Source organism: Osmerus eperlanus, chromosome 10, assembly GCF_963692335.1.
Source record: "Osmerus eperlanus chromosome 10, fOsmEpe2.1, whole genome shotgun sequence".
NCBI classification, from domain to species: Eukaryota; Metazoa; Chordata; class Actinopteri; order Osmeriformes; family Osmeridae; genus Osmerus; species Osmerus eperlanus.
This window is the reverse complement of record NC_085027.1, coordinates 16,314,252-16,330,992: the sequence shown is the minus strand read 5'-3', so window position 1 is coordinate 16,330,992 and position 16,741 is coordinate 16,314,252. Positions and strand designations below refer to the sequence as shown.

Genomic DNA, 16,741 nt, shown 5'->3' with positions numbered 1-16,741 from the left:
ATAACTGAAAAGCATAGACAATACGAGTCTTTGTTAGTCTGCATGCAATACAGTATATCCAAGTTAGCTTGGTAGTCCAAAAACTTTGCCCTTATTTTCCTCCTGTGTCTTTTTTTCAGTTTCTTTCTATGTGAATACTAAACAGTATGTGTTTCACTGGCTTTCAGCAACCCACTCTCTCAATACAGTGTGTCCCTGCAGCCCTGGTTAACCAGGCCACACTTGAGGCTAGCAACTCCAAGCCAAGTGGAGACAGTAGAAGGCTATAACACGTCTTATAAAAAGACGAGTATACTGTAATTTACTATCTCCTTTTTCCCCTCTATTCCCCGTCTTTACTCTATTTGAACTGGACAGCTTTATGTTTGCTTTGGTTTCATTTCAGACCATGGGGCAGAATCATGACATGTTAGGCAGCCTTCTACGTAGACATGGAATCCTTACAAATCTGCTGGAGTTGTTGTTCCTCAGTGTCTTGGCGTTGCCGAAGGCCTCCAGGAGAGGGTTGGACTGAAGGATGATGTCTTTGACGTGCTGAGGGGGGAGGAGCCCACACAGGCTGTTTCAGTGATTGACAGGTATGGTGCAGTACAGAGCAGGCAGACAGTGGGTAAGGAGACATTACCCCCCCTGGTAGGTTGACGTTCGCTGGAACTTTCCACAGACACACACACACACATATCTGGAGTTCATTATCTTTCCCATGAGCCATCTGCATATGAGGGGTGCATGAGTTTTAGATTAGCCGGCGGCAGTGAGACAGAGCTATTCAGCCTCATGTTACTGAAGCCTGGAGTGGAGTGGTAGCATTTCTCGGAATCCTTTCCGTCCCTGAACTCTTGTCCTCCATGGAACAGCCATTAGTGGCAGTTGGAGGTTCAAGTTAAACAGTACAATCCCAAGGGCAATAGGGAACGTAAACATATGATAGATGTACATGGGTAACTGGAATGAAGCTATCTTTTTAAAACCCTCTCAGTGTTGACACTGTCATGAGGCACAGTATTACCGGTCCCATTCACTTGTTTGCATGCTGGATTCAGAGGCAGGGGCATCTGATTTGCAAATCAACCAAAAGCAAATCCAACAAGATAAGGATCAGGGCCGGTGACGCATACAGGTAAGTCGGGAGATATGAGATAACACAGAGTCACACCTGACAGCTGCTGTTGCAGACATGTACACCATGCATGCACGCACACACACACACACACACACACACACACACACACCACGTGCACAAACACACACACACCACATTCGTACACACATTCCAGCAGCACGTGGGGCTGGGGGGCTGGAGAGGGGGTCATGTGAATGAGCCATGGGGACATCATAGGGACCTTACAAATCTAAATGGGGACAGGAAGGGGAATGGGAGAGGCAGTGGGACCCTATACAATGGCCACATTTGTTCAATGTTACAATAGAAATTCCAGGAGTAATTTCTATAGTATACAAACATGGGTCAAACAAAGATAACACAGACACTATCCGAATGCAGAAAGATACACCGAATCGAATGTCAAAATAACTCAACATTAAACGTGTCTATATATAACCTGTAAACTCAAAGACTACAGATAATGGAAATAGAGGGCTGTCATCATGAGGTCAACCCTTCCAAAACACTCAATGGGAAAAATAACTAACAAGTTTGAACTTGAACCCTTGAGATAAAAATATGACATTTCCAAGAGGGAAGTGTGTTATGTTTGTTTTAATAGGCAGCTGAAACAGTGACTAACATCACTGCAGGGTCTAAGTGGAAGTGTGTTGTGATCCAGCTTATATCCCTCCAGACTGGAAATTCAAATCCCAGTGGAGTCTGTCCATCAGTAATACCAAGACTAGGTGGAGGGGAGGGCTTGGTTGGGGGGGAGGAGGTTGCTTGGAGACAGGACATCTGCTGAGCAGTGGGGGAGCCAGATGGCTGCTGGGAGGTTTGGAGGTTTGGGTCAGGGGGGTACAGGGGAGGGGGTGTGTGGGTGGAAGGGGCCCAAGATGGACTGATAATGGAGATCTCAGGGTGTGATATGGCGAGGGGCAGATGGAAAAGGACCCAGTAACAGGTTGTTTAGATTTTCTAAGATCATGACTTTTCCACATGGGGGATTATGTTATTAAAGATGGTGCAATGCTTTTGTGAGACTCCATAACATCTCAATGTGTCCAACCGAGTCAGAGAACACACACAGCTGCTCATCTGGCCTCACCTGCACTTTAGGTCCTCCTCCGGACACCCTGGAGATGTAGCCCATGATGTATTTAGCTGCCACAGTCTTCCCTGCACCACTTTCTCCACTGAAGAACAGAGGAAAAAGATAGGGAGAGTTATCAGAACATGACTAAATATAATAGCCAAGAGTTTCTTCAAAGAAACGATAAGCTAATAGTAAACCAATTATCCAAACTCAAGATACCAGTCTCAGTGGCTTACAGTAAACCCCTAATTCTATGAGCACCCCACTATATAATCACCCTGCCCATCCACCCGGAGAGCACTGACCAGATCGTGGCAGTCGCATGAAACATAATGTACAATTCAAGGACACACTGTTATTGTTGTCATCTGTATCAGCTGACAGCTAGACTGTCAGGAACCAGATCCCATACCTACACAGAGGATTGAATGGCCCTGATATTCAACACTCTAGGACAGTGGTTCTCAATCCTGGTCCTTCAACACACCTGGTCCCCTCCAACACACCTGATTCAAATGAATGGTTAACGACCATTCATTTGAATCAGGTGTGTTGGAGCAGGGAAACATCTAAAACATGCAGGGCAGGGGGTCCCGAGGACCAGGATTGAGAACCACTGCTCTAGGATATCCTGCTTCAAGCTGTTTGTTGGGTAAAATTATGGGCAAAACATCTAATGGGTGGTTAGGGTGTAAGTGTAAAATGATGACATATTTCAGACCTGAAAAGACGAATAATCAGTGTACCAAACGCTAGAATGTTAAATAATTTGTCAGTCAAAAGATCTATTCGAAGCCTCTTTGTAATCGGGTCAAAGGGGTTTTGCAAAAATACTGTCACGGTTCCTTTTTCTTAATTTATAACACTCATAGTTATCTCTGTTGCCGCCAATGGGTGGGTAGGTCTGTGTGTGTGTATGTGTGGGTCTGAACAGCAGAACAGAAGTTTGGCTGATAGTCCAAACGGACTTCCTCTCATCTCCCAGCTGAGTCAGATGCTTTACCTCAAACGTTGACCTGGACAGCCAGGTGAAATTTCACCACTTCCTGCGTCAAATCAAATGTTACGTCGTCAGGCTTGTGCGCAACACTCAGCCATGTGTCGACTCCAACACACTAATCCTGTGGCGTCACATTCAGCCACTTCCTGTTCTCTCCCCCTCGCTCTCTCCCTTCTCCCTCCTGGCCTGCTTCACTGGATTAGGGTCCTACTTATTTAGACATATGTGGTTTGGCAGTAGATGACAGGCCTGCCTGTTTTTCATTCCATATTCCGAGGGGGAGCCATGTCGGTAATGCCCTTCTGAGACAACCCAGCTGCAGATGGTCGCAGCCAGAGGAAGTCATCCAAGCCGCTCTGTTCCACAACAGTAACCCTAGATGCTTCTTCAACTCGCTTACAGCGACACTGTGGACCGGACTCTTGAATACGATTCTATCTAACACATACAGACACACACACACACACGTGTGCGCGCGCACTGAACAACAACAAAGCAGGCAAGCAAGAGTCAAATAACAACAATGCTCTTGATACGGAGGCAGATACTCTAGGTGTTGGGGCCCCTCAGAGCCCTGTCACTCTGTCAGTTCAGGTTTTCCCAGCAGAGGGCTGGATTGTGACTCACATCCTATTTTATATTGTTCAGGGCTGTGCCCCATTGTTAAAATAAAAAAAACAGCACATTGTTGACTTCCTCTCACATTTACTGACCAAAAATGGACAGAGGGAGAGACATGTCATGCACTGCACAGAGGGCTCGGTGTAAACTTCCCCACTCTGTCACTGAGCCAGCAGACGCTGTGTGATGTCACCCCTGGCTTAGTTAGATGGAGACCATGGAATTTCATCATTACTGACATCAGATATGAAAGGTAAACAGGATTTACAACTAGCTACATTCATTTTCAATCTTCTGCGTCACACTGTGTTCCCAAGCAAGTACTGTGTGGCGCACCGGAGCTCACATGCCCTGCACTGTACACGTGATACTGTATGCACACGCTGGGCTGTTGGGTTTAGTTTGTGATGAATGGGAGAGAACAATTACATGTCCAAACCAAACTAGACCCATGGGACAAGAGTTGAATCAATAACAGCAAAATAACTGTAATTTAAAGAGAATAGACCTCAAAAAACAACATAAGATACAACATTTCAAGTTGTTTTCTGTGAACGCCCTTACAGTTGCAACCTGTTCTCTCAAAAGGATGTGAGAGTTCATAAAAAGGGCCCACTTAGATCAAAGAAAGCTCAGTCAACACCACTGAACCAGCTGAAAGAACCAAACATGACATGCTGAATTACATGTTTTTAATAACTGGAAACGTAGAGGTCTAACACAGTGCAGTGCTGACCACACTGCATGGACAGCGATTTCATGGAGGCCTTTGTTTGCTGATATGGTCCATCACAAATCCACTTCCATTCCTTTCTGTGGGAAACTGTACTGGCAGCTGCCCGCTCTGCAAACAACAGCAGGAAAGTGCTGAACCAGGGGACTTTAGCCATGAGGTAAGCACTACAGTAACCAACCACACTCAGGTGACTGGCCCGCAGGATAAAACCCCAACTATGAGAAAGCACTTTAGCCCTGGCCTGTGTCCTTTGATTGTGTCGACGCTAGGTCCTGGAACACTCTGGACTAACACTTTTGGACAGGGCTCTTAGGTCCTGGAAGCTACTTTAATAGACACTTTTCCCACAGCTCAGTCATCTCGCTTTTCTCGTTGCTGGGTTTTAAAAGGTGGAAGCCGATGCCACCCAAGACCGGTGAGTCAAGTCAGCTGTCAAAAAAGTCTACAGTTTTGACCATAGAAGGAAAACACAGACATTTCCCCCAAACCCACCCTTTCTGCAAGAGCAGCGGTTGTGAAAGTGCAGTGCTGCTCCCTCCCTCTCCCCGACTTACAATCCCCGACTTAAGACAGACCAACAGAGCTCTGCAGGTGCACTTCCTGTTTTCTGAAAGCAGGAAGCCAGCACATAAATAGACCTTGTGTTTGTACATCCGGATGGGACCGATATTCCTTAAACTAACCAGCTTCAGGGCTGAGGACAATTTATTTAGAATGTGCAGATATGTGTTCCTTTCAAAGATTCCTGTGATGCACCTGTAAACACACAAACCCTGAGTAGGGCAGGGGACCGTCAGCCCTCTATTTACAAGGTGGTGGAACCAGTTGGATGTGTTCCTTCAACACCTATTATCATTATCCTTTGAAGTGCATCCACACTAGTCCCCCTGACTATGATGATCGTATCTCTCTCTCTCTCTCTCTCTCGCTCTCGCTCTCACTCTCGCTATCACTCTTGCCGTCTCTCCTCTTGTTCTCTCTCTCTCGCACCCTCTTTATCTCGCTGTCTCTCTCTCTCTCTGTCTCTCTCTCTCTGTCTCTCTCTCTCTGTCTCTCTCTCTCTGTCTCTCTCTCTCTGTCTCTCTCTCTCTCTCTCACTCTCTCTCACTCTCTCTCACTCTCTCTCACTCTCTCTCACTCTCTCACGCTCTCTCTTTCTTTCACTCTCTCTCGCTCTCTCTTTCTTTCACTCTCTGCCAAACAGTTCCCACATACCATCTCTTTTATTATAGGTAGCCTCTGTCCACAAACACTGACAAGGAGGAGACGCATGCTGCAGGTGGGGTCAGAATTCAAGTCCTCACCTTATGATGACACACTGGTTCTCGCTGTCGATCATCATGTTCCTGTACATGTTGTCTGCCAGGGCGTAGATGTGAGGGGGGTTCTCGTACTGGGCCTTGGGGGAGATGGGGGGGAGGAGAATTCATGAAATTCATTACCAGAGAATTTGAATTGTAAAACTGGGTGGGACTATTATCTCAATTCCAACTGGGAAAACTGAGTGTAAAGACTGTAAAAAAAAAAAGAAGAATTAGGAGTATTTAATGTCATTAAGTTGTAAAGTCAGTGGGCAAACAGTTTTTATCAAGCATGAGGAGTTTATGAAACGTCCGATTAGGGAGCCAGGGCCCCTCTCAGTTGACGGGCCAAGAATAGTTAAAAGAATAGAGACAGGCTGTTCTCTGAAGGCAGTGCCAAGCCTTCTCTATGGCTGAGAAAGGATCCTGCAACATCTGTGCCAGCTCATGGTGCTGCTGGAAAAAGTATTTTGCACCACACCTAACCTAGTCCGTTTGAAGTCCTTTGTTCTTCAAACTGTTAACATCATCATAAAAAAATCCCCCCCACCATTACAATAACATCTCAAAGCAGCCTGCTATAAGCAGATGCACCATGAGCAATTATCAGTCAAGCTGAGAATGCATAGCAAAACAGCAGGAATGGAGACTCCCTCCAGCCCTGACTCCCTCCAGCCCTGACTCCCTCCAGCCCTGACTCCCTCCAGCCCTGACTCCCTCCAGCACTGACTCCCTCCAGTACTGACTCCCTCCAGCCCTGACTCCCTCCAGTACTGACTCCCTCCAGCCCTGACTCCCTCCAGTACTGACTCCCTCCAGCCCTGACTCCCTCCAGCACTGACTCCCTCCAGCACTGACTCCCTCCAGTACTGACTCCCTCCAGCCCTGACTCCCTCCAGTACTGACTCCCTCCAGCCCTGACTCCCTCCAGTACTGACTCCCTCCAGCCCTGACTACCTCCAGCCCTGACTACCTCCAGCCCTGACTCCCTCCAGCACTGACTCCCTCCAGTACTGACTCCCTCCAGCACTAACTCCATCCAGCACTGATTCCCTCCAGCACTGACTCCTTTCTAGAGAGAAATGCCTACTCACCGCACCCTGGTACATCTCCACTTCCTTGTCCCCAAAGTATGGCATCTGCTTGAAGGGGTTGACTGAGATAAGCACAGGGCCGATGTATGTCTGTAGAGGTTAAGGATCATAAACTGACAACAAAAACCGAGTCACAAAACACCAGTGAATGGCAGGTTTCTGAACCAGAGTAGATGTCCTAAAAACTAGCTTCATCTAATCAACACTAAGCATCACTGAGAACACCACTGACCATTTAAGGCAACAGTGCTTCAGATCTTATTTATACATTTTGATGTAGATTCAGGAAGTCTGAGAAAGAGGGGTGACCTAACTCTTCGTAATTGGGCCCATAAATTCAAAGTCACGTGGGTATGTGTGGTAACAGCAGAGTGTGTGGGGACGGCCCTGAGCGTTGTAAAGATCTAGTGTTCACACACATCACAGCGAACAGCCCTGCAGTGTGGCAATGGGAGGTTTTGGTCCTGCAGCTCAGAGCTGCTTCTGGCAAATAAAGCTGGCATTGAAGGTGGCCTTCAGTGACCCCAGCCCAGAACCGTACTGGCTGGAACACTCAAGTGTTGTTGCTATTTTCTGACCACAATCAGAGGATTGACTTGGAGTTTTCAGGCTCTAAAATGTCCAGCCTCCTTTCAGCTCCCTAACCCTAAATATAGCATGGACATAGAAGAGGACTGAGAAATTAGCTCCTTTGAGAACTTTCACCATTACTTTCAATTGGGTTATAAACAGACCTAATCGTTTCACTGCAGTTTGAATACGGCACGGTGCCATAGAGGGCAGAATAAACCTGTACATTTCAAACCTCTTCTTAGAAACTGTCAAGAGTGTGCCTAAACACTCATTTGATACTATCAGCGGGATCACATAGACCTTTGGGGCTTGTGGCACTTTAAGAATCTGGCCTCTGTGCGCTCTCAGCACAGACACATTGATTTAATCAAAAGTTACTGTTGTTGTGGGAAAGTAGCTGCTCTCATATTCACTATACTAGACATTTTCTCCCCCAACCCCCTTTACGTACAGCATGACTGCATGGTGAGATCAAACCAGAGAAAACCTGATTAAGATCCATTCTACCCTGAAGGAAAGGGAAGTGGGAGTCTGGGGTCCAGACAGGGGCACGAAGGGGCCCCTTTTCCACCCCGCTCTGGCTGTAGAAGGTGGGGGAGGGCTTAGGAGGGAGGCACCTCTGGACTTGGAGCCATTACTCAAGAGTTACTAGAGGACTGTGAATGATCATTCAGCTATTCTGGGAATAGTGGGCGGATGTTTCAGTGTGTTTGTGTGGGCGTCAGGGTTTGGTTATTCCCCATGTAAGTGTAAGATGTGAATGCAGAAGGATACAAATATGTAGTCATCCATATATCTCTTCTTGAGGTTGTCCACAATGGCGTCTTCGTTGATCTTAGGGAGAAGCACCATGTCGTCCACTCCACTCTGTTTGACATTGTGGCTCTGCCAGTGGTACCGGAAGTGCCCCCGGCTCCCCTGTACACACACACACACACACACACACACACACACACACACACACACACACACACACACACACACACACACACACACACACACACACACACACACACACACACACAGGGATTAGTTTACTCTATAATATGAATACAGTAACATTTAAAAAGGCTAGTGTCCATAAAATACATTACTGCCCTGGCAGATACTGTATAATTGAATAAGCATCAGTTTTCCCTTATTACATTTGAAGAGTGAGCTTACTTGTGATTATACTCTAATTGGGTGAGACTACTAGATTAGGCAGCCAAACATTCGGTCAGGGAGAAAACTGAGTTTAAGCATCCATATGACTAAGACATTAGTCTCACACAGACAGGGACATGCTCCAACGCTTCATTCATCCACACAGATGTTAAGCTTTGTTTTCTTTTAGCTTTTAGAAGGTGCAGGGTCAGGATTCCCAAAAGTGCTGTCTAGAAGCCAAAAGCCTATTTTGATGCCATATCCTGACTACCGTCTACCTCCCCCTGTTCCTTTCCTCCCCTCGTTCCGGTTGTGTTTCTGCTGAGAGCGGGCTCTCCAGAAAGCTGAGCTCATTCATCATGTGCTATGAGTCAATGTCATCTGGCTACTGTGGATAGCATCACAATGTGCTGTGAGGAGTGAGTCTCTCCTTAACAGGGGACCAATCAAAGTTCCAGGCCAGAATTGGAGCTTTAGTCAACACTGGACACGTCACCTCTGACCATTAAATTATTTAACACGTGAAACACAGACACCCACACACACTGAATACAATAGTGTAGTGAGGTCCACAAGACCACACGGAGCCAACATCTTGCCACACCTGAAGAGTGATTCAATCACATCAGAATCAGCCCTTGTGACACCCTCAGTATGCTGATTACCCACCAAACGCCGATGCAAAGGAACCATAGAATGGGGGGGGGGGACCTCCCAATCTACCTAATCAGCCCTCCTGCTAGCTTGCAAGCTTCAAAGGGCCTGATTTAGACAACACGTCTCCAGCGACCATTTGCTATCCGTTTCGGCGGCGATTTGAACAAAGAACATACCTTGATCAGAACTTTTGAGGAAAGTGCTTGAGACTTCACCTTTACCACAAGAGTACAAGGTGGAGAATTATGAGAGGGATATTTGTGTTATGTTTGTTACTTTGTTTTAATGTTGTGTTCACTGAAATCTTGATTCTAGTAACAACTCCTTCTTCCTGAAAGATAACCACGTCATTCTTGGTATCTACACGAAGCTATCATAATAAAACAATCATTCAACTATATTTTGTAACTGTACCAAGATGTCCAGAACAATATTTGAACCATCGAATGATCAGCCAGAGATCAGATCACACCTTTGGTAGGTGTGAAGGAAGGAGGGGGGAGTTGAGAACCCAGCTTCCCCCAATCCACATCTGACCCCAGACGGGTCCTCCCTGGAACTGTATAAAGCCCTAAGATGACCATCAATCTCTGACTCCAGCGAAACCGACCATGGCATGAACGCCATCAGGATTGGCGTTCCAAGGACGTCGCCAAGCTTCTCCTGAGATTCAACTTTATAGTGATCGCGACACTATCTGGACGTTTCAACAGAAGAACCAAAAACGCAATTCCAAATGCGACTTCACTGAGATCCCGCAGACTCAGTCACATGACCCAGCGCAGCCGCGCTGTGACTTCAGATTCTTCAAATGGACCTTTGGCGCAAACCGCCCTCAACATCATTGATCAACCCCTGATCAAACGTAACTATGGCTAACGCTCTTTCCTCCTCGACATGGCATTGGCGTGAGCTCTGTTTATGATTTGTAAGGATGTAATCACTGACTGTACAATTTCTGCCTTTCTTTAAGTTAGACCATTTCATTCTGTTCATTGAAACCAATCTCTCATATCAAACCCATAATCCAACTTTTCATAAGATCTGTTTACCTTACTTGAATAAATTCATTGTAAAGATATTTTGACGTGCGTGTTCACTGATGTTACGATTGGCTCTACTCTTAGAACGAATTCATTCCTAAAGATGAGACTGATTATTACATATTAAACATAGGATTCCCTAATGTCCTAAACCAATATTAGGGTGGTGCCCCCAAGAACTACATACTTTATTATAAATTAAGTATTGCTAATCTTAAACGAGCAAACCCCGCTACATAATGGCGCCCCGTGTGAGGCTAAGATAGATTGAAATGAGCAATCGTAACTTTTGTGAAACGAACTGTTAAAATAGAGCGAGCTCTAACTGTATGTAGCACCATGTATTTAATACTACTGTGCCTGGGCTACAGTGGCTGTGTGCGTATTCAATTGTTTTTCACGAAATAGCTGCTAGTGTGTGTGTGGGACCAGCTAGCTCAAAGGAAGCGGCTAGGTTTGACCGGAGGTACGCGCGTGCTCAGAAACACCGCTGCCCCGACATTTACGTTGTAATCTGCCTCGGCCAGCTCTTCACGGAAAGTAGCATAAGAGCCTTTATTATAGCCTCTATTTTAATAGTGTAGCTATTTGGTTAAGTGAATTAACCAACCAACTAATACGTTGGTGCACATGTCTAGTTCAGGGAAACAGACAGTAGTGCTTAGTCCTGAAGGACTTTTGTTTAGAAGCAACTAAACAACGCAGTTCTGTACACGTAACCTACCGCCACCACGAGTGTGTGTGTGGGACCAGCTAGCTCAAAGGAAGCGGCTAGGTTTGACCGGAGGTACGCGCGTGCTCAGAAACACCGCTGCCCCGACATTTACGTTGTAATCTGCCTCGGCCAGCTCTTCACGGAAAGTAGCATAAGAGCCTTTATTATAGCCTCTATTTTAATAGTGTAGCTATTTGGTTAAGTGAATTAACCAACCAACTAATACGTTGGTGCACATGTCTAGTTCAGGGAAACAGACAGTAGTGCTTAGTCCTGAAGGACTTTTGTTTAGAAGCAACTAAACAATGCAGTTTCTACACGTAACCTATTATGCCGCCACGATAGCTTGTCGAAAAAAGCATTGACTATTCCCACAGCTAACTGTGTTTTAAAATAACAGTGGTTGCCAAACTAAAGTTACATTATTAGATGCAGTTCATCAATGTGGTTTAGTTACGTTGACTTCAAGAAGCTACTTAGTAACTATAATTGTGTAAAGTATGTACTATAATTACCTTGTACCTTTATTTGTTATTTGTATACGTCTTTGGCAGTCAATTGTAACCATAACCTAAATGAGTTTATTGAAACTAGTTTGATTTAAAAAGATTGGAAAGCCGACAACTTTTCCCTCATCTAGACCCCTAGTCACAAAGCTTCAATTGCTACGGCCATTGTAAGCCACTTCAAGTGCCTCTTTTTGTTTCAATAATTTCCTCTCAACCTTTTTCCTATGTCATGTCATAGCTTAATCACTCATAGCCATGCCAATGTCTGGGGAGGGGGGGGTGACATGCTGTTACGCTGCTGTGGTCTTTCTTCTCTTGTCTTCATGTCAACAGTTTCATCGACGACGGTCTATGAAAGTTGACATCCGGGGGGATGTAGTGAGGTCCACAAGACCACACGGAGCCAACATCTTGCCACACCTGAAGAGTGATTCAATCACATCAGAATCAGCCCTTGTGACACCCTCAGTATGCTGATTACCCACCAAACGCCGATGCAAAGGAACCATAACAAAGGCAAGAGGCTTGCCTCTTAGTGCTTCTCTGAAGTTTTTCCCCAGCTTGTGAGTCCTTTGATTTCATCACTGTAGTGATTCAGATTGGATAGGTGGATAAACCGTCCTCATATTTTCCACATTCTAAAGTCAAAAATAGTTTGTCCAGTGCAATATTGACTACCGTTTGACAGCTGGCACATGGTAAACTATTGTTAAACTAAAGAAAAACAATGAAAACTAGAGAGGGTACAATTTCTGGGGAAATTGTAGGGTGTGTTTGCTTTCGTCGGTTGCACAGGGGTCCGTTTTTGAATGACATTTTTACTACTGATATTTCTGTATATTTTATATAAAAATGTATACTTATTATTTATAAACATTACATAGATTTAAAAGCTTCTTTTTTGCTGCTCATTTACAACTGAAAATACGAGTGAAGTGTAGAATGAAATAGATGTCTTCTCATTTCCCCTGCAAGAGGCAGCCTCATCGTTGAATCAAAACGAATACATTTGGCAGACCGGTGTAAAAATTGACCTAATCTCTATGACTTAAACGTCATTTTAAGTTTTTCCCTTCTCATGATATTTTCAGGCATTTAGCGTACTCATTGCATTCATTCATTAATAAAGAACCCCCTTTGAAGATTATTCTACGACGTTACCCGGCAGTAGAAGATGGAATCGCGATTCAAACAGTACCATCTGCTAACTGAAAATATGCCCCCCAAAACGTAAATAAGCTTGACATTTATTTAGTGGAAAATCGCTCATTCATAAAAAGCTCACTGGTAGCGATCATTGTCAGTAACAACGCAAAATGCGATATAGCCCTGTGTGGAGAAGCTGCCCCGGTAAATTGTACTACTACAGTACAGTACAGTAGACTACTGCTGTGTTCGTCTTGGTAGCGATTGCGTTGGTTGAATTGGATTTAACGTTCCGTTGTACGGTTTAGGCTGAAATTAATTATTTTCATGAACAGATTGACAAAGTTTAGGCTGTGGCAATGAAGTTAAGGTTAGTAGTTAGATAGACTTTTGGTTTAAGTAAGGGGAGTGCCGAACATGTTCTGTCGCCGTTTGACTTCCTACTGTACAGCTGTGTAGATGTTTTTGTAGTGTCTCGGGTAGGCTACAGCGTTGCAGTGAGCAACACTGGTTTGAAACCACAGGTAATTATAATTTCACCCACAAATTGTTTACTTGTAATGTAATGTCATAAATCCTACAACGAAAATGTATTTGTGAGGAATGTTTATTTTAACGATTGAAAACAGATGCATCATAGACCACTGTAGTATGTGTTGCCCGGGCAACAGAGGCTAATGTCATGATGCTAATACTTCAGTGACATAGTAGACTACTGTTTCCGAAAGTAGATGTACTTCCTTAATAAAATCAGCTTATATTGTACATTACACGTCACAATTGTGTGTCATATCACAATGTAAAATTAGTAAATATTTATCACCCTGGCCTCTTTGCTTGTGGCGTTTCTGCAGCTGCCTTGCAGTAAAGCAGTTAGCTTAGCTATCTCCCAGAAGTTAACGAGCTGCTAAACTAATGTTCTGCTACAGGTAGTCACGCGTGTTTTCGTGACGTTAGTGACGTAGTGACGTTAGTAACATCAGTGACTGTGGCTAGCAAATTAGCCACCGTTAACTTCACTTTTCGGCACAAAAACTTAACTTAAGCCCAAACCATGCAACGGAACGTAAATTCCAATAGAAGCAACGCAATCGCTACCAAGACGAACCTTTTGACACCGCCGTTGTGTATGTAGGCCAAATATTGACTGAGTTTTAGGGGGGAGAAAATAAACAATAATAAATATATATGTGAGAGAACAAAGTTTGTGCTCTCGCCGAAGGCATGAGCACACCCAATAAGTTATCATGCCTGAACCAAGTCATCATACCAAAACGACCCAGTCAAGGCATGGTGGAATTACAGGAAAATAAAGGCAGAACCACAGCACATAATTGGCCAATGGAAAGCCATGGTACGCCTTAGTAATTGACTTGTACAAAGTCAGAAAGATTGCACAAATTAAGTCCTTAATGATCTTCAGGGTGGCGAGATATTCTTACACCAACAAAATAAATACTTGTGTCTTTACAGACTCTCTTAGCATGGGACATGGACAGGAATGTTAACTACCTTCTCAGCTCATTTCTAGGTGCATTTAGAGAGACACAACTTCAATTACTGCGAGATTCATTTTCCAGACGGTACCCATTATCATGTTTTACAACTTTTTTCAAGAAGAAGAAAAGGCAGCTTTCTCCTGTCCATGGCAAGCTGAGCAGGGTGCACGTCAGGTGATGTCATAGGCATCACCTCATCAACACCTCTCTGCAGATGGCATGTACTGTCGTAGGAAGAGGAGGATGCAGGGAGTGGGAATTAGTCACACTATTGGCTATATCCAGGCACACACACACACAAACTCAGAGACCCACAGTCTCAAATACACACAAAGACGTGCACAAAATACGTATATGGTGTAAGGTATATGGTATATTTCAGCTTTGGGGGAATCTTACATCAAATCTCATAGCCAACACCATTATGTATGGAACAAAACCTCTATCTACACGTTTAAATAAAGAACCACCCTGGTGCAACCACCGGATACAATAGAACTGAGCCTGCCATTTAAGGATGCTATTTTTATGCTGTTATTGCCTTGTTGGGGAAGATAATGTTCTGCTTTAAGAGAGAGAGGTCATAAGCCGGAAATACAAGAGGCAAAAGGTCAAGTAGTTCAGTCTATGTGGAACAGAAAAGGCTTTTCTAGGTTCCCTGTTTGCTATTCGTAGAGGAATTAAATGAACAATATGTTTCAGATTTGATGAAGCATTATGTAGGCCTATACATGACAGCTCTGGTTAGAGTCAATTTCTTGTTTGAGCTCCACAGTAGCATCTCAACCCGAGTTGAGTGAGGGCTGTACTGTGCAGTAAGTGATTCCCCAGGTGGTGGAAAACCTGAGGTAAGTAGGTGGTGTCGGTCTGAAAGCACACAACCCCACAGGGAGACAACCAGGAAGCTGGAGCTAGCTAGCAATAATAACATCACCATGGAGCCAGCACATACATCACTCTCTGAGAACATCAACCCTGTACACAGATGCACACACACACACACACACACACTTAATGGTGGGGTATGTTTGTGTGTTAGAGCTGAATGTGAATAGTAATGTTGTGAGCTCTAGTACAGTTCCATTCACATTCCTTTCATGAGCGTACATCTGTCAAAACAACATCAACCACAGGAAGTAGGATCCTGACCATTGTCAGAGCAGAACTCTGATTAAACAGATTTATGTCTTGATCTCATTCTTCCTCTGAAAAAACAATCCGCTCCCTCACCATTCTCTCCAGCCCTCACTACCAGAACTTTCTGCCAAAGTTAATCCAGCAGCATTTGAGGAATTCCTGCACCAGCCCCAGATCCATAAGACTAGGCTTTCCTTCATGCAAATACCATTACCATATATGGAGAGTGCTGAGGGGAGCTGAGCTCAGGGCACAGGAAATGGCTGGGTTTGATTCAGTATACAGGCGGCAGTCCACCCCAGCACCCCAGCCACCCGACACACCGCGAGTCTTCAATACAACTCAGAGCTTTGCTCTGCCCCAAATCTGAATCTTCCCCCTAAGAATGAGCTAAGTCTCCAGGCAGACGTGTAGCTCAACAGTCTACAATTCAATCCAACGTCAGACAAACCCATTAAAGGTTCAGTTCAATGAGGCCTGGGAGACTTGAGTCTTATTACATTGTTGGTCCAGAGAAGAGATACAGAAGGCTAAATACAGGCTTGAGATGCTCAAACTATAGAAGGTTTGTGCGCTGCCACCTCCCCCTCCCTTGCCTACACCCACAGGCACTCCAGCATGCTGTGGTTTGGCTCTGACCATGGTTGAGACTTGGCTGTTATCAACAGATTAGGAAAAGGATTTTTAATGAAGTGCTGGTCCCAACTGCAGGAGAGAAGTTAGTTCTTCGGAAGCTTCTGGACTCTTAAGTCAAGTTTGCAATTTAATCTAGAGGCTAAAAAACATGGCTCAGACACAGATGTTCATGAGCTTCATCCACAACATATGTTTGTGCTGTCTGTTCTGACGACATGGAACTAGCCAAGGATTTGGTCATGAATAAAAATTGGGATTTGGCCATGAAAAGGCTACAATACAATTGGCTTTTGTTCATGCAAGAGCCATTTCCCAGTGTTGGATAAGTGCATACATGTGCTGCTGCCTTGTAGCAGTTTACTTGACCTGGTTCTCAATTCAACTCTTATCCTGCTTAAGATTTTCCCTGAGAAGGATTAACATGATTTGGAAAGATTTTTAGAAAGGCTTTGGGCCAATGCACAGTAGAAGATTTTGCTGATAGAAAAAATAAAACTACCCAAACTTCAAACCTATTCAATCAAAGAGGCTTTGTTGCCCTGTGCAGCATTAGTGACTACTTCCTGTCTCTGTGACCCTGGTCACCAAAGGGTTCCACAGCCATGCATCAGCTTTGACCTTTAACCCCTGACCATAGCAGAACATTTGTCTGTATTAACAACTCATCATTAACTCATGTCCCTGATCCTCTTACATCTCCCCTTGCCTTAACAGTGACTCCTCA

The 16,741-nt window shown here is 44.7% G+C and overlaps 1 protein-coding gene across 2 annotated transcripts in view; it reads right to left on the bottom strand.

Annotated features, from left to right (window-relative positions):
* Positions 1-16,741, bottom strand: part of myo1ea (myosin IEa) — a 44,053-nt gene that overhangs the window by 18,064 nt on the left and 9,248 nt on the right. For both annotated transcript variants that reach the window (XM_062470829.1, XM_062470830.1), the window contains exons 2-6: positions 8,304-8,447; positions 6,957-7,046; positions 5,866-5,960; positions 2,217-2,304; positions 445-534 (exon numbers count right to left, since the gene is read on the bottom strand). In XM_062470829.1, the coding sequence (XP_062326813.1) occupies positions 445-534; positions 2,217-2,304; positions 5,866-5,960; positions 6,957-7,046; positions 8,304-8,447 (507 nt within the window). The remainder of the gene's footprint in view (positions 1-444; positions 535-2,216; positions 2,305-5,865; positions 5,961-6,956; positions 7,047-8,303; positions 8,448-16,741) is intronic.